Source organism: Adelges cooleyi, unplaced genomic scaffold, assembly GCF_023614345.1.
Source record: "Adelges cooleyi isolate 19-005CV unplaced genomic scaffold, UGA_ACOO_1.1 ACOO_flye_CR_arks_rails_tigmint_CR_PRNA_9, whole genome shotgun sequence".
Lineage (NCBI taxonomy): Eukaryota > Metazoa > Arthropoda > Insecta > Hemiptera > Adelgidae > Adelges > Adelges cooleyi.
Window position 1 is genome coordinate 9,256,385 of NW_026096579.1, and position 23,306 is coordinate 9,279,690.

General features: G+C 33.0%; 4 protein-coding genes across 8 annotated transcripts in view; 1 reads left to right on the forward strand and 3 right to left on the reverse strand.

Moving 5' to 3' along the window:
- Window positions 1–1,430: 1,430 nt before the first annotated feature.
- On the reverse strand, window positions 1,431–7,588 carry LOC126847251 (dolichol kinase). 2 transcript variants are annotated; one of them, XM_050587429.1, is made up of 8 exons: window positions 7,471–7,588; window positions 5,990–6,228; window positions 5,705–5,919; window positions 4,265–4,450; window positions 3,988–4,197; window positions 2,450–2,708; window positions 2,310–2,387; window positions 1,431–2,085 (listed from the first exon to the last, which is right to left on the reverse strand). In XM_050587429.1, the coding sequence occupies exons 2-8, from the start codon at window positions 6,198–6,200 to the stop codon at window positions 1,949–1,951; spliced, it is 1,296 nt and encodes a 431-aa protein (XP_050443386.1). In that variant the 5' UTR covers window positions 6,201–6,228; window positions 7,471–7,588; the 3' UTR covers window positions 1,431–1,948. The 2 variants fall into 2 exon arrangements, with proteins under 2 accessions (XP_050443386.1, XP_050443387.1); XM_050587430.1 differs by lacking the exons at window positions 5,705–5,919; window positions 7,471–7,588 and having other exon boundaries at window positions 5,990–6,103.
- LOC126847249 (DNA polymerase delta catalytic subunit) lies at window positions 7,310–13,268 on the reverse strand. Of its 3 annotated transcripts, XM_050587423.1 has the most exons (3): window positions 12,834–13,267; window positions 12,108–12,227; window positions 7,310–10,811 (listed from the first exon to the last, which is right to left on the reverse strand). In XM_050587423.1, exon 3 carries the CDS (start codon window positions 10,786–10,788, stop codon window positions 7,504–7,506), a length of 3,285 nt encoding a protein of 1,094 aa, XP_050443380.1. In that variant the 5' UTR covers window positions 10,789–10,811; window positions 12,108–12,227; window positions 12,834–13,267; the 3' UTR covers window positions 7,310–7,503. The 3 variants fall into 3 exon arrangements, with proteins under 3 accessions (XP_050443380.1, XP_050443381.1, XP_050443382.1); XM_050587424.1 differs by lacking the exon at window positions 12,108–12,227 and having other exon boundaries at window positions 12,834–13,268; XM_050587425.1 differs by lacking the exons at window positions 12,108–12,227; window positions 12,834–13,267 and adding an exon at window positions 11,891–12,021.
- A 234-nt stretch (window positions 13,269–13,502) lies between these two features.
- On the forward strand, window positions 13,503–17,554 carry LOC126847250 (heat shock 70 kDa protein cognate 4-like). Its single transcript, XM_050587428.1, has 4 exons — window positions 13,503–13,644; window positions 15,235–15,462; window positions 15,543–15,691; window positions 15,755–17,554. The coding sequence occupies exons 2-4, from the start codon at window positions 15,258–15,260 to the stop codon at window positions 17,384–17,386; spliced, it is 1,986 nt and encodes a 661-aa protein (XP_050443385.1). The 5' UTR covers window positions 13,503–13,644; window positions 15,235–15,257; the 3' UTR covers window positions 17,387–17,554.
- Window positions 17,555–20,852: 3,298 nt separating this feature from the next.
- LOC126847150 (furin-like protease 2) overlaps window positions 20,853–23,306 on the reverse strand; it is a 117,338-nt gene continuing 114,884 nt past the window's right edge. The window contains exons 16-20 of one of the 2 annotated variants that reach the window (XM_050587244.1): window positions 22,615–22,886; window positions 22,075–22,369; window positions 21,812–22,011; window positions 21,296–21,747; window positions 20,853–21,093 (exon numbers count right to left, since the gene is read on the reverse strand). In XM_050587244.1, the coding sequence (XP_050443201.1) occupies window positions 20,983–21,093; window positions 21,296–21,747; window positions 21,812–22,011; window positions 22,075–22,369; window positions 22,615–22,886 (1,330 nt within the window). In that variant the 3' untranslated portion in view covers window positions 20,853–20,982. Of the gene's footprint in view, window positions 21,094–21,295; window positions 21,748–21,811; window positions 22,012–22,074; window positions 22,373–22,614; window positions 22,887–23,306 lie in introns of both variants that reach the window. The other variant, XM_050587243.1, reaches the window with a different exon arrangement.

A 23,306-nucleotide genomic window follows, 5' to 3' on the forward strand; every position in this document is an offset into this window, starting at 1 on the left:
TAATGGTAGAAGTACAAATTTCGATAAAAGCATTGTAATGACAATAATGTGTTAAAAGCCCCATCTTAGATTTAGAAAGAATATTCCATACAAATTTGGAACTAATTCAACTATTAAAAAAAAACGAATAGAGCGCCGTAATTCTAAGTTGAAAAATATGTACATTTTTTTTTACTGTTTTTTTCGATTTTGAAGGGGAGATTTTTTTTAAATGTTTGTCCTTGTAAAGCACCTGTAAGGTAAGATTTCAGATCTATAGTGTTGCTACATGAAGAAATCGATTCAGCAGCTCAGAAGATATCGTGGGTCAAGACAAACGCCGAAAAAATAACATCATTGTAAAAACAATACCTTTTCAACTCCGCATCTAGTAAAAATTTAAAAGATATTTCTGAAGTGAATCACTGAATTTTTTGTCAGAAAAACTGTTTACGTAAAAGTATAAAGATAATATTATTTATTTATTTAAAATTCTCAACAAAAACTATTACTATTTTACTATTATTTATTGTAAATAACGTATTAAAAATTCATAGAAAACTGTCAATTCGGAACTAACAATAAGATTGGATTTATTGGTTGAAAAAAAACCTAACTGGGCCGACCTTTCTTTTTTACTAAGAATATCCATATCAATATCTATTTGAGTCTATTCGATTTACGAGTCGCATTTTAAGAGCATTAACTAGAAAAAAAACAAAGAAATTTCAATCTAGCAATATACATATGAGATTTTCATAAAACATTTAAACTTTTGTAATTGAAAATAACATCAATTACAATTCAGGACAATTAATAAAACATGTTATTTTTTACCACGACTTGTTTTTTTTTTTTTAATTAACTTTTTTTACAATATTTTATAATACAATTATTATTCCAGTCGATCAGTCTAAATAAAAGCTACTTGTCAGTAGACTATGCTCAACTTGAAAATTCAATGACATACATACATTATAGTATTATACATACGTTATCATTAATTTTTAAATCGACACGGGACAGTAATAATATGTATGGGTGAATGAAATATTCTTGTTCTAATTATTATACTTGTAACTGTTTTTTCAATGTAACCAAATGACTAGTCGACCATAATAAAAATGTACTTATGTACTCGATTACTTTTGTGATCTAACTTAAGGCCTACGGGAAATGGGCTAACGACTTGAATGATAAATAATTTAAACAATTATTGTTATCAACCAGCCATTTGTCATACTGTGACCAAAAACACTTGGTAGTCGAAAAGTAAGAAATAGCGAGAACCACTGTAACTATTATTATAGATGTAAAAAACTACTATATATAACTGGAAATAGTGTTTCGGGTTTATTTTTAGTAGTGACATTGTCACAAACAATGTAAAAGAAGCTAATATCAAAATTATTTATTAATTTTCTCAACAACTTAATTACTATATTATGAAATTTGATGTAGGTAATCACTTTATTGTCACATCATTAATTATATAAATATTAAGTTATTTATTAATTCTTCTTCTTCACTAGCATTTACAACTCTATTAGTCTTTGCCGCCATCACTACATTATTTATTAATTAACTATAATAAAAAGTGCGCCCTTGCAAATAATAATTATTATACAAACAAATTAAACAATTTACAGTGCACAATTTCAGTGTAAAACTAATTTTTTATTGTTACAAAAATATATTAAATTACATTCTTTAAATGTTTTAAAGGGGCCTCTACATTTGTGTAACTATACATAAACGTTGAATGATACTCAGTTTAACAAATAAACAAAGTAACCAATTCATAAAAAAAACAGAGAAGTAGCTATAATGTTTTAGAAAAATAATTTATCAACATTAGTTAAGATATTAGATAATATTATTGAGAAATATAAGATTGATTTCAGTAGCACACTTCGTTTAAAACCTTATAAGTTTATTTATTCCTAAATTAAATTAAATATCTTTAAGTTCAAACTGAAGACAATAATAATATGTACAATATGAGTGGCAGTGCTAAGTTGTCAACTTGTTCAGTTTTCGCTTCGACAAGAGTCGCAATACCAATACCAAAAACAGTCAATGGGAGATGAACATCACACACCAAACCTAAAAATAAAACATATTTTAGTTATTCTTATAATATAACATAATACACAACCTGTCTTTTTAATTTTTTTCATAGTATATAAAAACATTAAAATTTTTAAGAAAATCATATAATATGTTACTAGTATAAATAACAGTTAAAATAATTTATTTATTGATTGAACTGCACACAATGCCGTATCCTCTTGGAACAAATACTAATAATATATAAAAAGTGTACAAACCTATGTATTTTAGTCCAATGACACATATTAACTGAGAACAAAAACAAGCGACTGAACCTTCAATGCTTTTAGTAGTGCCTGAAAAAAAAAAAAATTTAAAACGGTTCATCGTCTGTTATTATTTGATACTATTATCATACCTTTCCATTTGTGTTGACCGTATCGCGAACCTACTATGCTAGCGGCAGTATCTCCTATCCCTATTGAAAGGATGCCGGATAACAGAGGCAATAGACTGTTGATATCAGGTTGTGGATGGATCCAAAGCGGCAAAGAACATCCGACCAACAAGTAGATGGGAGTGAAAGCTATTGGGCCTTCATCCTTCTCATCAGAGTACACACGGAAACCATCTTGAAGGGCAATGTTTAAAGGTGAGATCTTTCCAACTCGCATAGTCTATTATCAAGGCAACAAATCAAGTAACAAATTGTAGAATATTTAAAGTATCATTGATGCAACTCGAGTCAAGATTTGCTTTAAATTCCTAGGGCCCTAAATTATAATAATACAATTTTGCATCCAAATCTACATAACAATAACCAACCCGGGTTTTATTTAAAAAAAAGGTCCGATCCAGCCAAGTTTTTTTTGGTATTCCAAAAAACACATTAAAAATTAAAAGCTATATTTTTGTGTATAATTTTTGCCAATTTTGGTGCCAAAATATAGATGATGCAGTTGAGTTCGAAACTACTTTTGATCATGTCAATATGGAGATCCTAAGTCAGAAGTCTGTAAATATCGGAATAAAACTACTAGTTTTGTGAAAAGTAATAAAGTTTCAAATTATTTTAAATTATACAAACAATTTTTTTGACAAAATTAACTATTAACAAGTATTTTCGTACAAATATTTGTTCCTACCTAACTAAAAAAAAGTTGTAAAATGTATAATTAATCACAGGAAACATGGACAAAAGAAAAAACGACTTAGTTAAAAAGTCCAAGGAATAAATGAGAGTTTTATGCAATGGCATTACTCAGCTATATTTTTAGAAGTAAATAGAATAAGATTATAATGAAGAATCTATAAAGAACTATGCGTAACCAAAGATCAAAAGATAATCCAACTCAAATAAACTAAATAATTACTAATTATTATTTACCTTTTAGTTTTGGAACTTATTTAACTTGATATAATTGGGGTAGCTTTTTTCATAGTTAAAAAAAATGTGAACATAGAAAATAATATATATATAAATATATACTTATTTGAAATCCAAAATTCATTAATATCAATTTTGAGCGTGCAAATATTTCATCTCTATAATAACAGTGTTTAGTGACTTTGTTGAAACTGGAGTTGTTTTTATCATTTGGCTCAGTCAATTACAAGAAAAAAAAATATTCTTGTTACAGCTTAGATTTTGTAAGCTGTAACAAGAACATATGTTTATGATGATGGTTAGGTCTATTTGCTATGTTTCTTGATGACGTACACTAATAAACAATAGCTCTAGTCTCAAATGTATAATATGCTACTATAATATAATTTTAAATTTTAGTATCCAACATACAGCTGCGAACCGAACATGGAATGAGACAACCCAGCGTGTATGTTTTCAGTAAAAATGTTTTACACATGGTGTATATTGAACATTACTAATATCTATTGGCCACTGGATTCCTAAAGAAATCCCATCTAACCCAAAAGTCTCATGTAGGTGGATGTTACCTCTAACAGTATGAAGACACCTAATGCTACACCACTGGCAGTGAACAGAAGACAAGGGTTGTGTACTAAGCCGGGAATGTAAACGAGGCAAGCTAGCAGATGGAAATTCTTCCTGATTGACGTGGACGCTTTGATATTTCTCTTGATCTGCACGTAGACAAATGTGACGGCAAACGCGGAACACCCGATCCAGTATAGCACAAGTATGATCTACAAACAAGAGGTTTATAAAAAATAGTAACATTTTTCTTAAATATTGAACTGTATTACCACATACCGTTTGCCGATCCTTGACGATCCACCGAAAGATTTTCATCACTGGACTATCGTTCAGAATGATATGGAGAGGTAAAGCGATAATAACGATGGTAAAGGCAAGAGCTACATAAAATAGACCGGGAGAGCGTAGCACTTTGAAATTATACACAGCCAAAGACAGTAAGGAGATGCCGACGATTCCAAACTGTAAATGCATAATTTACATATTTATATCCATTAAATTATAATAGACTAAATGAAAATAAGTCAAGATAGTTCAAGAAACTAACTGCTTTGTCAATACATTGATTTGAATCCATGTTATTAACATATAATTCTAACACGACTTGTTTAGAGTGTGAACTACAAAATTCTATTACTCAAGAAACACAAACAATCATTGATGATCGAATAATGATGTAATATGTTTTACAATAAGATGGTCTATGTTCAGTTTAACCTTTAAGTCAAAATGAGCAGAAGAATTTGTAAGCATATGTGTTCTTTCTTCTACTTAACTACCATACTTTTAACTATTCGGGATCACAACCTCCCTTCCATAATATGACCATTCGATCTTATTCTACTTATGGAGCTACACATAAGGCGTACCTATCTCTTTTCACGTCACACATGCATTTCAACATTCTTATTTCTGTTACACTCATCCCTTGTTCTGTTGACCTAATTCTATGGCTCAACTCTCTGATCACATTAAATATTTATATAATAAGAGCCGCCTTCATAACAGTCTTGTAGGACTTGCGTTTCAATCTTGTTGTCGACAATCGCTTGGCCCTCTTAACACTTGACGCCTGTCTACACCTCGTCTATCTCTAACATATTCTATAATATAACTCGGTGCAAACTCCCACAAACACAAAAAGACCCCTACCAACATCCTCCTACCACCACAGGCCGAGCCCTGGGCTTTCGAAACCGATGCATATCTTTTGCTCCACCTTGTATATTTCTTCTTCAGACACCATATTTTAAGTAATATGTACTTTATTGAACAACATTCTAAGGATATATTATATCTTCTCCTTTGATCAGTCCATGGCTACACTCTAAGTAATCTGTCTATTATTTTTATCTCTTTGTCTACCATGCAAATTATTATGATTCTATTATTGCAACTATCATATAACATTGGTTCACCTTTGAAAAACTCCTTTGCTAATTGTTCCGTCTGCAAGTGCCTTTGAATAAGTACCGTCCGCCACTTTCACAAAGGTACCCCTGACCACAGTGGAATTTGTTCAAAAAAAAAATAGAACACCCTGCTAGTTAGTAGACACTAACTATTTTAGCTAAAAGGGCAATCATATTCTTAATGGAAGCACAAGTGACAAGTGTTAAATCCAACAGTTGTAATTCAATATCTTGGTTGTTGACATATTATTTTTCCAGCTCTGCATTTAACTGGATTTTTAATTTTAAAAAGACATTTTCAAACCTGCAGGATTAACGTGGATACATCAAAGCAGGTGCGGAGTTGGAATGGCGATAGTATGTTCGTAAAGGAAGTGATGGCAAATAGTATTATTGCCTGTGTTACAATGGTAGCTTCGCCATAGGTAAAACTCATGGGGCAACGGGATATCAGCCATTTCAGAAGTCGATGGTAGGTCAGAGCGCAAAACGCAGCACATCCAACATTGTAAACGACACCTATGAGAATTTATTTCAACAACACACATACCTTAGACCATATAAATCGCAAGAAAGATGTAACACTTACCCAGTTCAGTGTGGAGAGTCAAAAGTTGTGCTACAGCCGCTGCAGTGACAATATAACTTATTGGTTTCGCAGGAAATCCATGACAATGTAATACGTTGGCAATGGCGCTGATTAAAAGGCCAATGCTCACTATGTAGGATATTACATAAGGCTCTGAATAGATTCTGTATTTATAGTGGCCAGTGATGATAGCACATGGTAATAAGAACATTAACCATATTCCAGGTGAAGCATTTCGTCTGAAAATTATCGTTAAAACAACAATGATTTAGAACAACGAGTTCTGTTCTATTCTGTATTACTACAATTTACGAGTATTGTATAAACTTCTACTAATACTGCATCATCATGCGAATAACATGCATGACGGTATATTAGAATGTATACACATACATGCTAATATACAAGTATAATCACCGAGTATATTATACAACAATATATAATGTATATTATCTGTAATTTTATACTCTGATGGCAACATTGGGCCTAAAAGGCCTCTTAAGCTACATGATGATGATGATGATATTTTTGATAGGTACTATCTTTCTCTCCAAGGAAAATGTTTACTATAAAACCTCACTCAGTACTTTGTAGAGGTTAGTGTGTAAAACTGGCGTTTCGATCTCGTTTAATGGGCTATCTTAAGTGAAACGGACAGCGGCAAACTTATTAAAGGACAAAAAACAATTTTTTTGAGGAATACTTTCTATAAAGGAGCTAATATGCCGATATTTTATTTAGTTATAAGATAACTAGTTAGATTTATTATTAAAAAAACTACCTATTAAAAATATGTCTATAACAAAATTAAAAAAAAAATGTTGATTTCTAGCCCCCATTGAGAAGATGTTAAACTTCATTAAACATTAATGGGAAACATTTTTTTTTTTAAATCGTTTAGCATCGTAATTACAGTTATGCAAATTTCTTGCTTAAACAGGGAGGGGAAACCATTCAAACACATAAATTTATTTTTTACACATTTAAAAACTATTTACTACTAATATAAAATTTCTCCAAAAACCGTAAAACGAACACCCAAATATACCGATATTTTTTTATAGGTAATTAATGCTCTCTTAAAATTGCAAAAATTAGAATACCTAGCCTCTAAAAAAATTGTGCTGAACAACATTTAACAAATCCTAGACACGACATTCCTCTTAAGCACAAACACAGCACGACGTATAAAAAATAAATAAAAGTAATGCGTTTTTTTTTAATTAGAATTCCCTTGTAAAAAAATAAAGTAAAAATGCTGAATTATCGTCAACAAAATATGAAGTAATGAATATTTAGAAAAGAAATTCAAAAATGAACTTAATATAATGCATTAGCATTTACTTTGTGGTTATTACAAAAACCATAATACTTATTATTCACTAGATTTATAATACATAAATATTCTATAATATAAAATACGTACACACTTAACTTAGATAACCTATTATTTTAACAAAATGTATAGAAAAATAAAATACTTTTTAATTTAGCGTCAATAGATAATTTACAAATCAAATGACGTTAGGGTCTCCAAAACGATCCATTGTCTTAACTTGAGCCGTTAGATCGATTTGTACTTTTTTTCTTAAATAGAATATTGGACAGTCTCGACTGGTGCAGATTACTTCTTCGTGTAGACTTCCTTGGCATCGTTGACACTCGGTCCATAAGCGACAAAATTTCTCTTGTAGTTCATTTACTTTCACCCGTTCCTTATAGTACAGCTCTCCTTGTTTTGGTAAACAGTATTTACACAATGCGTTCTTGTCTTCCCCATTGGGTAGCACACTCTTGCAGCCCAAGCATACTTCTTTTTTTTTAGTGAACGCTGACAAAGCACTTACTTTAGACGTTACCATTGCCTTTTTACGCGTATGGTCGCCTTTCAGTAATACTGATTCAGCTTTGTCCCCTAAAATTGGTGAAAAAATCCGTACCAACGGCTTAGACAATTGGTTTTCTAAGTAATAGTTAAAATCAATTGGTATATTGTTCTCCAACACAAAAATGGGATCTTCCGCACGCTGGTAAGCCGGTGAGCCTTTAGTACCTGTGATCAATACGTATGGTATACGATCTCCCAATTTAGGCGCATTTCCTGGATCTCTTTTCTTCATTTTCAATGACAACTCGACATGAGCTTGTTTTGCAGCGTAATCCGACTTGGTAAGTTCCTTGGTGATGACCAGCTGAGAGATGTCAATACGATTACACAGTAAATCGCCAATTACTTCTTTAGCATAAGCAACCGCACCATCAGGATCTCTATCGATCAGCAACTTCTGTAAACAAGTATTGATCATGTTAGCTACCAATGGCGAGTTATCTCTTCGTACTGTTTCCAATCCCTTACAATCCATTTTATCGTACTTATCAGGCTTTGTAAAGTAAAGACCAGCGTAACGCTTTTTATTGATAAGCAAGTACGGGAAATAAACCTTTTCAAAATCTAATTTTATTGGATTTATAAACTTTGTTGTTACATATTCAGCTGCTTCGCGGCCAAGTTCCATGGCTTTTTCAATCGATTTAACTCCAAACTTCACCATCACTGAATCTGTATCGCCATAAATGACAACCGCATCGTGTTCATAACCATTAGCAATACAATATTTTTGTTCAACTTCTTGTTTTGTTCGTTCAATCATCGTTCTACCATATGAAGTAACACTTGTAGATATTTCAAGACAAGGCAGTTTGCCTACTTGTGCTCCAGTAAAACCGTACACAGAATTAGCGCTAATTTTCAATGCCAGCTGTCTACCATCCAACACTTTTTGTTTAAAAGGATCAGTCTCAGACTTCAAATCATTTTTGGCCTTTTTACGGGCGGAAAGTAAATTTTCCAAAATTTCAGGCAAAAGTCCCTTGCGTATTGAAGTGGATAAGAAGAAACTACCCGAAGGGGTTTTTTTGTAATCGTTTTCCGACAGATTCAAAGTATTAATAGTTTTTTGGTTTAACAATGTAGTGTAACACAAATTATGAGCCATCATAATGCTCGGATACAAGGAAGTAAAATCTAGTGTTGCGATAGGATCGGCATAGTAACCTTTGATCGGCTCAATTACGGTAGCACCTTCAAATTGTTCGTCTTGCATACCACTAGTCATTGTTGGAATTATGTAACCTTTTTCCTTTGCAAGACGGAGCAACTGGGATACAACTTTTGCTTGTTGGCCACCGGTGAGCAAACTTCCCAACGGAACACCAGTTACTCTTGCCATTTCCATATAGTTAATCAAACACATTAGTTTATCCAAAAGTTTCAACGGAAGAAAAGCATCTTTTAAACAATAGACAGCCAATCGACGTCTAGTTTGAGGTGTACCGTTTTGCAAATCTGTAATAATACTGTGATGAACATCTTCTTTTTGTTCTTGTAGAAAGTGATAACTGACAGAGTTTAACGTGTACGATCGAAGCTTGTAATCTCTCACCAATACCAAGTACAAATCAAACGGAACTCTACCGTCAATATTAATGCTCTTGTTTTCTCTTCTACCCATTTGTTTGCTCTGTATCACGTGTTCCCTTATGACAGACTGGATATTCTTAATACGTCCTAAGAAGTTGAAATTTTTCGCGTTTAAATGCTTTGCTCTGTTAAGCAAATAAGGCAAATCAAAGTTATTGATGTTATAGCCTGTAATTATGTCTGGATCACATTCTCGTACAAACGCAGCCCATTTTTCAAGCATGTTGTTTTCTTTTTCACAACTTATAACTTGGCTGCCTACAATAGGTGCACATGTATTCAACGTAAACACATTTCTTATCAGCCGTTTATTTTCTACTTGCACCATGTTAGCTATTTGAATTACCGGATCTTTATCAGGTTCGGGAAATATTCCTTTACGACCGGCACATTCAATATCGAAACTAAGAATGCGAAATGGTGCCACTTTACTCCATTCTCCTTCAGGGGTATGACATATCATTTGTTGCCAACCGACATCCACTTCGACTTGGCACCTACTGTGCGGTTTTAATTGAGTATTATGCTTGCGAATCGTGTAAGTTCCAACAGGAAGTTCAATCCAACTGCATCCAACTATTTTTAAATCGACCATAAACCTCATATCATAATCAATATTTGATTCAAACATTCTATACTGATGTCCAGCAAATGCAGGAAAAACTTGTTCTTTTTCTAAAAGTCGTTTAGCCGTGGCCACGAGTTTTGGTAGTGCCATAGTTATTTTTAAATACTTTTCGTTTTCTTCACCATGATAACCATATATGTTTTTTTTCTCAATGATTTCTACCATTAGAACAGTTTCTTGTACTCTGTTTTGATTTCCACGCATATCATTCAACACAACAGCGTTTAGGCGATTTTTAAATTCTTTGCAATTTTGGGGTCCAAAATTAGTCGGAGCAGTTGCGTAAAAGTAAGGCGAGTACCCGTGTACATTACAACATACTGAATTGCCTTCCATAGTTATTCCAAACATACGAGTTATCGGAACTTGACCAGTTTGCGCACCACTCATCCCTTTAACAGGATCTCCGAGATAATAATCTATTGTGAGCTGTTGAAAAACTAAACTGTCAGTACTTGGACTAAGCTCTTTCATGGGTGGTCTAGACCACAGACCTCCGGAACCTTCTTGTTCCGGGCCTTCTCCCAATATTGCAGGCGATGCTTCGAAATCTTTGTCCATCTCCTCCATAAGAGCGAGATCCTCTTCAAATCTGGAACTTTGAAAATCGTCATCGTCATCATCTGTTTTGAATTTTTTATTGTAATTGCCAGATTTATCGGATGAATTTGGTCTTTTCTTATTAAACATCTTTCTTGGGAGTTAACTATAGTCTGCAACGAAAAACAAATTTAACAAATTGATTTTACTACTCTTTAAATAGAAAGATAAAATGTAATGTTCTACTCCCAATTTTCATATACTTTCACTAGTCCAATATATATATATATATATATAAATAAAACTTTATTAGATATAACATATGTACATTTATTTGTTTTTTAAATATATAAGTAAAGTTCTTACTAGTCAACTTGGCACGGTTGCGACGTTTATTTATCAGGAAGTCTTTCCCAATTTTGTTTTTTACTACTATTTTTTTTTATTACTGAGCTGAAGATAATGTAATATTTAGATTTAAATTATTAACATAATATCAATTTAAATAATATTGTTGTTTTGTTGATCTATTTGGCAAATAACATGAAATATGGAGTACCACTAGTTTTGCGTTTAAACTGCCACCGCCATGCTAAGTTATCTGAGAACTACTGTATCTTATGTTTATTTAATTTTATTATATGCATCAAGTACTTGACATACACAATTTGATAATTAATATACATCTAATAATTAATATGTTTTATAACAATTAAATTAATATTTAATTATAAATATTAATTATTTTATTATTGCTGTATAACATATTATACAGCAAGTTCATTCAGGCAACAATAAGTTTAATTAGCCATGAAATCAATAAAACAATGTAAATATATATAAATTATGAAAAATTATTAATTAAAAAAAAAAAAACTTTATGTCATGGTATAATTAAATTGGTGAGAATCTTAAACTGAAAAAAATGAAAAATGTTTCATTAATTTTTCCTTTTGTAAAAGTATTATGAGATACACATTATAGTTGTTATTAAATGAAAATGTTATTTCAATGCTGCTATTCAGACATAAGTTTAGTTCTAGATTTATTCAATAACCTTCTAGAAAGATAAAAAATATAAACATAACTATAGCAAACCACAAAGTAAACACTAGTACTTAAATAAGCCAATAATATATTTGAAATTTTACTTATTTAAACAAATATAATCATTTTGCTAGTTTTAGTTTAATGCATTCATGATAAATTACATAACATTGAAATACTAGACAATACAGTTATTTTTACCTACTCTGTGCTAATTTCCTTTCATCCTGTACTTCATGTCTTTCTCTATTCTTTACTCGTCTAATCCATATTTTATTTTTATTTAAATCTTATTTCTTATAGTATTTTATTGAATTTAGCACAATTTGTTTGTAGCTGTCGAGATTAATATTTTATTGAAATATTAGTGACTATAATATTATACTATAAACTGTAATGATATCAAGTATTATTAAACTAACCTGTACTGTAATTCTTCAGACTGCACTACTAAATGTATGTTTTTATTTAGAAAAGTGATAATTATGTTTATATACTCTAACATGACACAACAACAAAACACTTCATTGGTAACTGAATTTCTGAAAAATAATAATAAACGGTGAAAACTTCAGTAAGTCTTTATCATCCAAAGAAGCATAGTAGTGGAGTAATGTAAAAGAAAAAAAATTGAAAATGAATTATAATATCTATTATGGTAACAATAGATTATATATTTATGCTGGTACTTATTAGCTTTAACGGCTGCACAAACTAAGCGTTAAAGAAATTTTCAAAAAACTCAAGCTAACCAAACCATAGAAGGCAAGTGAAAATGAAGGCTAATATCTTTCTTTATCAGCATTTATACTTTGTAATTATTATACAATTTCCTAAATAAATAAAATGAAAAGCCCTCTCTTAGATAAGAAAATGACAAATGATAATTTGTAATGTTTTGCCACTGAATATCAAATGTTTTGAACTTGTTAATGACTAAAATTTATTCAGTTGTAACAAGTTTTGTATTTTTTGGCATACGTAGACAAAATCTAAGGATTATTCGACCTTACGATTTAATGATAAAATGTTTAACTGAAAAGGGACTAATAAACAACATACCTACCTACCCAAATATACTAATTTATGCAAACATTACAATACAATAAGATGCAACGTTATATGAAAAATATACAAACGTGATTTACCTATATTGTTCTTGACTATTTGAAATTGATAAAATATAAAAATATTGAACAAGTATTGTAGTACACTTCACACTTGGTTTCTAGTTTTTTAATCAAGTAATAATTAGGCACTAATTTACAGAGTATATTATAGTTTAGTCACTTTTGTTGTATTATTCACTTTTCAAGGAGAAAAAGCCAAAAGAAATACAATATCAGCGGGCGATGTTCGTCCTTCAAATGGGTTCAATACTTCCAACAATTGGACTTCAATCTACAGAGCTGTTGTAGAACGTTCAACAATGAGTACTGAGTAGATACATTCATAGCCTAAGTCAAATGTCAGAACTCGGAACACTCGACATTCGACAACAGCAAAATAACCTAGAAAATAGCGGGAAATTAATGATAACGACTGATAAGGTCGGTTCGGTCATGGGTTGGAAAACGATAAATTTTATAAATTTGTATACGTTTGTAAAGCGTTTGAAACGTTGAAAAAAAAATATAAATAAATTTTACTACTCATTTCTGACATATTTTGCCGGTCGAACGTTGAATCGACTCGTTCAATCGAGTTGTGTATTTTTCACCGGACGCCACCGGTTGTTGGTCAGTTTATTTCTTCCATGGAGGCTGTCTAGAATGTTCTAGAATGCCGCGTATTGTGCAATATGCGGTAAGCCGCTCGCTCGCCGACTACGCGGGGACCGGGGTGGCGTTACTTTATTTCAGCCATTGATCTGGTCGTACGCTGTTCACTGTTGCACCGTTCACCGTAAAACCGCCATTCACCAATAACCGTGTTATTTCTACTTGTATTTCGTAACTTGTAAGTATCAAAATTATGTTTTTAACTTTGTTATAGTCTATGAAGACTTGCGTGTTCGTGTTGAGTTCCAACCTGATGGTCATTGTTGCTTTATTCGATTAGCATCTCGTCGCAAAATTGCTGGAACCCATTATTAGACCGTAAACGACGCCTCGTGGTTTTTTGTTGGGTCTTTGTTTCAGGCTAGTCGAATGTCATGTAGACACCATTCGATCGTTTTTTGTTGAAGATTCTCACTTATTCAACGATTTTTCATTTGTTTTTATTTATCGGCACAAATTTATGTTTACGATACCTATACAGTTTTATTATGTACGGGATACATTCGAAAGGTGAGCGTGGCGTGGGGTTACATCCTCTCAAAACGTTAGATGTCATGCTCGAGTTATTCCAAACTTGATTATTTTCATCTCTTTGTCAATGGTTTGTTTCTTTTTTATTCTTTTTTAGAATAATTGGTTTCCATATATACCATTTGATTAGTAAAGTGCCATAGAAATATCGCTACTCCATTAGGAGGCAGCACTTGTACAAATTAGTAGTACCTCGTTACATTTTATCACCTAACCTAACACCATTTATTATGCTCGTAGTTGTCAAAATATACTTCTACTAAGTTTTTGGTCCAATTTTTAGTATTTTAAGTCAAAATTTACTAAAAATACAATTTTTATGAACAGATTAAGTATTTAGTTGATAAATTATTGACTATAGGTTGGTTATATTGTAGCCTTTATAAATTAAAAAAATTTTCAGTTATATAGTTGATAACGATAAATGAAAATTATAATAAAAAATGTCTTATTATATTTATAATTTTTTTTTTTATTAAAAAAGAAATATTCTTGTTAATTTGATAAATTTGAATTATTCCAAATGAAGAAATGTCTTGTGCACTAATTAGAAAGAAAAATATTAATAGGTTTAAATCTATCAAACTCTACAGACTAGTTTCTAAATAATGTTTTTAACATAATATTGTTTAAAAGTATATTTTAATAAATTTACTCAAATACATAACATAGTTATATTGAAAAATTGAATATTGTGCTTAGAAATTCTGTAGAAATAATGCATCCATGGTTATACCAAGTAAATTTTCTAACGATGTTACATGCCTTTTACCTCTACTAAATTGCGAGTTACAATTTTAGTGTATTATTATTATTATATATATTTTTAATTATTATAAATTCCAGTATGACAGAGAGACCTTGAATTCAAATTGGATCGTGTGACTATTTTAATAGACATTGTTTTCGTTTATAAGAGCTGTCTTTTTGAAATTAAAATAATTTTTATTAAATATATAAAATTAAGGCTAGAACAACAAAAGAATAGGAACGCGGGACTATTAGACTGGCCTGGTTTGTAGGAAATCGACTTGTGGTTTTTTTATTGAATTAATCTGGTCTGAAAGTCCAGGTTAGCATATTAAAGTGAGGTCATTTCCTGTCCTTGGCCTTGGTATGGCCTGGTGGATGCGCATAATGTGAAATACTAATGGAAAACTAAAGAAAAATTATTTTATAAGACAAAACTAATATTTATATATTATATATAATTTTAAACTAAATTTTGTTTTTGCAGTATAAAATTAAACCAAATACAAAATGGCCAAAACTCCTGCTATTGGTATTGATTTGGGTACCACCTACTCTTGTGTCGGTGTGTTCCAACACGGCAAAGTAGAAATTATTGCCAACGATCAGGGTAACCGCACGACTCCCAGTTATGTCGGTTTCACTGACACTGAACGTCTTATTGGTGATGCGGCTAAGAACCAAGTTGCCATGAACCCCAACAATACTATTTTTGGTAATTAATTTTATTGAAACAATATTTTTGTTTCAATCTATATGCAGTGTATTAAATGTATGTTATAATTTATTTTATAGATGCCAAACGATTGATTGGTAGACGTTTCGAAGATGCCACCGTTCAAGGTGATATGAAACATTGGCCTTTCGAAGTAGTCAGTGATGGAGGAAAACCCAAAATCCGAATTAACTACAAGGGAGAAAGCAAAACTTTTTCACCTGAAGAGGTAACAATTGAAAGAACTATCAATGGACCATTTTTATATTATCGGGAATTTGTATGCTTGTAGGTGTCTTCAATGGTTTTAACCAAGATGAAGGAAACTGCTGAAGCCTACTTGGGAAAGACTGTCACAAACGCTGTGATCACTGTCCCTGCCTACTTCAACGACTCGCAACGTCAAGCTACCAAAGATTCTGGCACCATTGCAGGGTTAAATGTAATGCGTATTATCAACGAGCCAACAGCTGCTGCCATCGCTTATGGTCTTGACAAGAAAACCTCTGGAGAACGCAACGTCCTCATCTTTGATTTGGGTGGTGGAACTTTTGATGTGTCCATCTTGACCATCGAAGATGGAATATTTGAAGTAAAGTCTACCGCCGGTGACACTCACTTGGGAGGAGAAGATTTTGACAACAGAATGGTAAATCACTTTGTTCAAGAGTTCAAACGCAAGTACAAAAAGGACGTGACAACCAACAAACGGGCATTGAGGCGTTTGAGAACCGCTTGCGAACGTGCAAAGCGTACTTTGTCTTCGTCAACTCAAGCTAGCATTGAAATCGACTCGCTGTTCGAGGGTGTTGATTTTTACACCTCCATCACTCGTGCTCGTTTTGAAGAGTTGAACGCCGATCTGTTCCGCAGCACCATGGAACCAGTTGAGAAATCTCTGCGTGATGCTAAAATGGACAAGTCCGCAATTAACGATATTGTTCTTGTCGGAGGTTCCACTCGTATTCCAAAAGTACAAAAGTTGTTGCAAGACTTCTTCAACGGTAAAGAATTAAACAAATCGATCAACCCTGATGAAGCCGTAGCTTATGGTGCCGCTGTGCAAGCTGCCATTTTGCACGGAGACAAATCCGAAGAAGTGCAAGACTTGCTGCTGCTCGATGTCGCCCCCTTGTCGTTGGGTATCGAAACCGCTGGAGGTGTGATGACTGCTTTGATCAAGCGTAATACAACTATTCCAACCAAGCAAACTCAGACCTTCACGACCTACTCTGACAACCAACCTGGTGTGTTGATTCAAGTTTATGAAGGAGAACGTGCAATGACCAAAGATAACAACTTGTTGGGTAAATTCGAACTTACTTCTATTCCACCCGCACCTCGTGGCGTACCCCAAATCGAAGTAACGTTTGATATTGATGCCAATGGTATTTTAAATGTGAGTGCCATTGAAAAGTCGACAAACAAAGAAAACAAGATCACCATCACCAACGACAAAGGACGTTTAAGCAAGGAAGATATCGAGCGCATGGTCAATGATGCCGAGAAATACAAGTCGGAAGACGAAGCTCAAAAGGGAGTTATTGCCGCCAAGAACAGTTTGGAATCTTATTGCTTCAACATGAAGAGTACCATGGAAGACGATAAAATCAAGGACAAAATCCCTGAATCCGACAAATCTACGGTTTTGGATAAGGTCAATGAAACAATTAAATGGTTGGACGCTAACCAGTTGGCCGACAAAGAAGAATACGAACACAAACAGAAGGAATTGGAAGGTGTATGCAATCCCATAATCACCAAGTTGTATGCAGGCGCTGGTGGTGGTGCCCCTGGTGGTATGCCAGGCGGCATGCCCGGAGGCTTCCCTGGTGGTATGCCCGGCGGTTTTGCAGGTGGAGATCCAGGAGCCGGAGCACCTGGAGGTGCCGGAGCTGGACCTACAATTGAAGAAGTAGATTAAAAAACCAGTCTTTCATTCCTATTTTTCTATGTTTCCATTATTAGACAATATTAATTTAATGGTTTTACTTTGGGCTACTCATGCTACAAGTCGCCCATTGAAAAGAAAAAAATAGACAGTATGTAATTTTTCTAAAGAATTATGTATTAAATCATTTTTTTTACTTCATCATGTTTGTTTGTTTTTTCCTTCCTGCATTTTTCTAAAATGTGAAATCCATACCTTAGCAAATAGACTAATACATACATAAGGTAATATATATTTAAGTTTAAAAAAACTTATGGACAAAATATTTTTAAAAGTTAATTTATAACTTTTCAGCTTGGTAAAACTAATTTCAATGAAATTATATAACTTGCAGACATTAATACAATGTAAAGATAAACTTGAGTACGACTTACAATTCAAATTATTGTACCTGAAATAATATTACTGTTAACACGTTAATTCGTGAAGCTACCACTACAACACTATGTTGATTGTCGTCAATTGATACTTATTAATGTTTCAATTCCAGTCCTGTATAAGCCTTTCAAAACTAAGACTTATAAGTACATGTTATGACTCATGTACTATGCAATATTTATAAATATGAATAAGGTACCAAAATTGATTGAAAGTATGTAAGTTTTATTAATTCATAAAAAAAATTATGTGAAACTGCCTACAAAAAATCACTAATAATGCCATAAATATTAGCAAAAACGGTTAATAACATTATTTTCTTTTCGAATTTATTGAGCGAAATACGTTACTTGGAATGGATGTGAGACCTATTTCACTTATTTTTTATTTCTCTTATTAGGATACTTTAATTTAACATTTTTTTAATACTTCAAATACAATACAAAAATTAATTAATAAATATTTTTTAACTACGATTATTAGTAACATTGGTGAACTAGTTGAAACGTCTAATCTGACAAGTTAAAGATTTTTCAATATTTGCTTTAAATATCAATTGAAGTACATTTTAAACTTTCGTTTTTTTGTTGTTATAACATTTTTTTAATATTATTAATTTTTCACACAGAAATTATTAATAACTAAAACTGGTTATAACTGCCACGATCGATAACTTGTATAAATGTTTTGAAGAAACCAAATATTTGTACAAAACCTAAATTGGATTATTTTAAAGTATACACGTACTGTTTTCGAAGTAGAAACATGTTTTTGTACAAAAATTGAGCCTGTATGCGTTTTAAAAGTTGAAAAACAACACATTACTTTTTCGTGTGTTAACAAATATGTTAACAAATTTTAGGTTAATGCAAGTCTGTAAAAAATTGCCTTTATAATGTGCCTTAATAATTGGTAGTGGGAGGTCCATTATTGTTGTTTTGTCAGGGGGAAAAACTTCCTATTTTCAATTTAACGTATAATATAATTTAAACTATAAAATCGAAAAAGTAGAGTATATTAAAACATATTTTAAATAAAAAAACATTTTGTTTTGGTTATTTTTTGATAGCTTATTCTCGATGTATGTAATTGACATATATATTCTGGTAAAAACAAGCATTGTCTAAAATAAATAAAAAAAACGCAAATGCCTTAGTTAATATTTATGTCAATATTTAACATTTAATATTAATATTTAACAACGTCAGTTCATAATTTTGGTGGCCGGATACATTTTCAACTGATACAATTTTTAATAAAGTAATATTTAATGGGGATAATATTTTTAGGTGTTCTCAATATTTTAAACAAAACGAATGTAACACCATCCACACATTATGTCAATATTTAAATACTTTTATTTATATTTATTATATTTTTATAATAATAATATAATTTAATGGAACATAAAAAAAAAATTATAATTATCTATATATTCCTAATTGAATCACAGACATTTTGAACAGTTGTTCGTAAATGATGTGTTAACTTTGTCGCCAGATAAATATATATATATTTTTTTATACAAATTAAAGTAAAATCCGATAAACAGGCATCAAACGTTTAAGTATATTCATATACATATGTATAACTATATTATTTATATATAACTAGGTATTTACTAATGTCAAAATGTTAAGTATTAAAAGAACGAGCATTTGTCCAACGCACGCAGGTACAAGTTCGGTAAAATCTAAGCATTACGTTAAGTAGGTATATATATATATATATAAATATGTTTGGTAATAATAATAATAGTTATATAATAAAGGTATTCTACATTGGTTAACATAAAATATTATATAAACCGTTATACGAATTAAGTAGTCGTCTAACATTTTTTTAAGGACAAACAATATATTTAAATAATAATTGAAGAGTGAAAGTGTCAAACGTTCCAAGTGCCAAAGTATAAAAATTGAACTTTATAATTTGATTTGTATTTTATTCATTACCGGAAACACTTTAACATATTTTTGAGTTTAAATATGATTGTTTTTTTTATAAATAACTATTCTTTACTTGAAAAATTTACAAAATTGTTTCCGGTAATAAATAAAATACAAATCAAATTATAAAGTACAATTTTTATACTTTGGCACTTGGAACGTTTGACACTTTCACTCTTCAATTAAAATATAATATCATCGCGATAACAATATCTTTTACGTACAATCGTTTTAATTAAATTAACTATTTAATTGTATGTACATTTTAGGGGGAAGGGAATGAATTATACATATAATATGTAAATATATATATTTAGTATATTTAGGTATATGTATAACATTATATATTTGTTCAAACATTTTGTTGTTGCGACCATGTTAATTGAACATGTTATATAATATTAAACATTTGCATAATACGTCGCATATTTGCTTAAATTGCTATTTAGTTATTTATTTATTTTTTGATTGATTTAATAAGAATACTGATGCGTTGTTTGATAATAATAGTACAAAAAAAAAAAAAAAAATTAATATAAAAATAATATTATATTTTTGTCTTTACAACGTGTTTAATTCACAAAAACAAAAAACAATAATATAAAATTCTAAATAATACTACACAAAATAGAATGCTGAATACACGCGTTGCGCAAAAACGACACAATATATTAAAAATAATAAGGTAGAAAATAAAAAAAAATGTTTATAATATTATTTGACGACATAAACGGAATAGGTAAATATTAGGACAACCGTTAAGGAGAGAGTATTATAATTAATCGCGATTGCATTTTTTTTTTTTTTTTTAACATCAATAGGTGCATAAAATTTGTTTTTTGCTTAACAATTAAGTAGCATTATTACATATACATTGACAATATTGAGAATGATAGATGACGATAGTCTACGAGTATCAACAAACGATATACATACAATAAACTAAGTAGCGTATTTATTATAATAAGGTAATGATAAAGTTTTGGAGATTTTGGAATCGTAAAGCATAAAAAAAAAAGGAACTCGAATATGATATAGTGAAGGACTGAGGGGGTTAAGTAGATAAATTTATTCTACTTGGACTTCTGAGCCGAGAACAAGAGAATAGCATGTAAGTAGTGCGTATTGAGTAAGTAGCTGGGGTTTTTTTTTTTTTTTTTGTTCTTTAGCGTGTTGTTCTAAACATTGATCCGAGCACGGGCAGAAATTATGTACATATATAATCGGTATTTAATTGGGCGGTCACGTATCGGCGAAAAGCTCTTTACCGCAGTCGTTGTCTTCCAAGTTCATTTCGTTTTGTCGTATCAACAACTTTGTGTAGCCCGAATGTTGTCTGCGATTGCGTTTGATCTGTCCAACGAAAATGAAAAACATTATTAAAAAAGCAAAAAGTTTCGAAAAAAATTATAATAAGCAAGCTCTGCGGTCAATACACTGAATATTACTCAGTCTATTACCTAATTAAAATAATTTTTTAGTAATTTGAGTACATTAAGAATTATTATACAGTTTACTGCGTATAGGGGACGGTTAGTCATTCACATGTGCTCACCATGACGACGGACAATGTGGTCAGTATCGAGGCGAATACGGCGGCCATCAGATACACAATGGTGGCGGCGTTCACCACGCTGGCGTTCTTGCGGGCTTCTGGTTTGACGGCCGCGGCTTCCAGCTCGAGGTCGACAGACGTCCGCCGTTTTTCGGCCGGCGTCTCGTTGTGACACTCGCCGGTTTCGTTACTGCAGGCGCAACAACCGTCCCGCGGATGGTGCGAGCCGCAACACGCGACGCACTGCGAGTTCTTGCGGTCCAGGTGCAGCGGGAACATGCACGCCGAACAGCTGAACGGACCCGGTCCCGTACACGCACGGCACGACGAATGGCACGGTTTGCACAGTTGCGTCGGCGGATCGTAGTACTGCGATCCCGAGCACTCCGAGCACAGGCCGTCTTCGAGCATGAAATGCGGCGGACAAGACGTGCACTGGAGCGGACCTTCGCCTGGAAAAAAAAACAACAACAAAGTGTAAACAAGAAAACTGCAAGAGCGACGGACGGCATTTACCTTTGCAGGTTTTGCAGTAATGATGGCATTTCTGGCAGCCGAAATCGGACATGAAGAACCCTTGCGGACATTCCGGGTGACACTCGCCGGCGGCCAACTGCCATCCACGCGGGCAACTCACGCACTGATCTCTGCGCGGACCGCTACACGTCATACAGCTGAGATAACATTTAGCGCAAGATCCCACGTCGCTGTAATATCTGGAAACCCCAAAAAGACGTTGAAAACAATTGTTTCCAGTATTTTGATAGGACACTACTCACCCGGGAGCGCATGTGGTGCGGCACTGGCCGGTCTGCAGCAGTAACGGCGAATGGCACGTGGTACAGTTGGTGCGGGACACGCATTCGACGCACGGGTGCGGGCACGGTTGGCACGTGGCGTAGTTGCCGAACCGCAAGTCCGGGTAGAAGCCGACGGAACACTGGTCGACGCATGACCCGGGCGCCTGGAACATGGCCGGGGCGCGACAGGTTAGGCAGTTCTGTTCGGACGGGTCGTTGCAAGTTTCGCACGAACCGTGGCACGCCTGGCACTGGGTACCGGTCCAAAACTGGCCTGCTTCGAATGGTGACAAAACAAATTATTAAGTATGTGCGAGCAAGGTCGAACTCAGCTAACCGTTTTCCGCCCAAAACGAGACCGTTAACAGTCGCCTTTACCGTTGGGTTAATGCAAACGCAAGAATACAGTATCCCGTCAAAATAAACCAGTAAGTATAGTCATTATTATGGTCCTTAACTAGGCTTTTGGCGGACAAACGGTAACCCGTATCGGACAGCCGGTCCTGTCGGTTGACTTACCTGGTTGACACTGTTGACTGCCGTTTTTGGCGCAGCGGCCTTTGCCGTTCAACGCGAACCCTTCGTCGCACTCAAAGCAAACGGTCGAGTTGCACGACACGCAACCCGCCGGGCAGGCTAAACACTCGTGACGCTTTTGATCGGCATAATGAAAATCGGGACACTTTGCGTGGCACGCGCCTTTGTGTTCGAAAAATCCGCTCTTGCACGTTATACACTGGTCCGGGTTGGGTCCGGTACACGAATCGCACTTGGAGTCACACGCACCGCATCTGTATAAGCATCAAAGAACGGGGCGTTAGCGCGGCCAATGTAAATTGTACATATATGTACTACCAATTACACGTATGTGCAACGTAGTACATACGTGTTAATTAAATACCATATTTTGTTCGGTCTAATGTCAAACGATATAGGTAATAAAAAATCATTAAAATTTCGATTAATTTGTATTTGATTTTCGTTTAAATTATAATTAGTTTTGTTGATGTTAAATTTTGTATTTTGTTAATTTGAGCTTAATAAATAATAATAGTATAATATAGAATTCCTATTCGGTAATAATAATGGATCCAATATTCAGCATGTCGTCAGTGGACACAGCACTCCAAAACAATAATACAAACAAATGTATATTATACTATAAGCTAGAAAATAAGAGAATTCTGAAAGTCTCTTCCAGTCTAACCAGT

Bases quoted from the DNA above. Each gene is read 5' to 3' on its own strand.
- LOC126847251 (XM_050587429.1), bottom strand. From the start codon at position 6,200: ATGTTCTTATTACCATGTGCTATCATCACTGGCCACTATAAATACAGA. The intron at 4,198-4,264 runs GTATGTGGTAAT...TCTTGTTTGTAG, and splicing joins TCGTCAAGGATCGGCAAACG to ATCATACTTGTGCTATACTG. The intron at 2,086-2,309 runs GTTTGTACACTT...TTTTATTTTTAG, and splicing joins CATTGGACTAAAATACATAG to GTTTGGTGTGTGATGTTCAT.
- LOC126847249 (XM_050587424.1), bottom strand. From the start codon at position 10,788: ATGTTTAATAAGAAAAGACCAAATTCATCCGATAAATCTGGCAATTAC.
- LOC126847250 (XM_050587428.1), top strand. From the start codon at position 15,258: ATGGCCAAAACTCCTGCTATTGGTATTGATTTGGGTACCACCTACTCT. The intron at 15,463-15,542 runs GTAATTAATTTT...TTTATTTTATAG, and splicing joins CCCCAACAATACTATTTTTG to ATGCCAAACGATTGATTGGT. The intron at 15,692-15,754 runs GTAACAATTGAA...GTATGCTTGTAG, and splicing joins AAACTTTTTCACCTGAAGAG to GTGTCTTCAATGGTTTTAAC.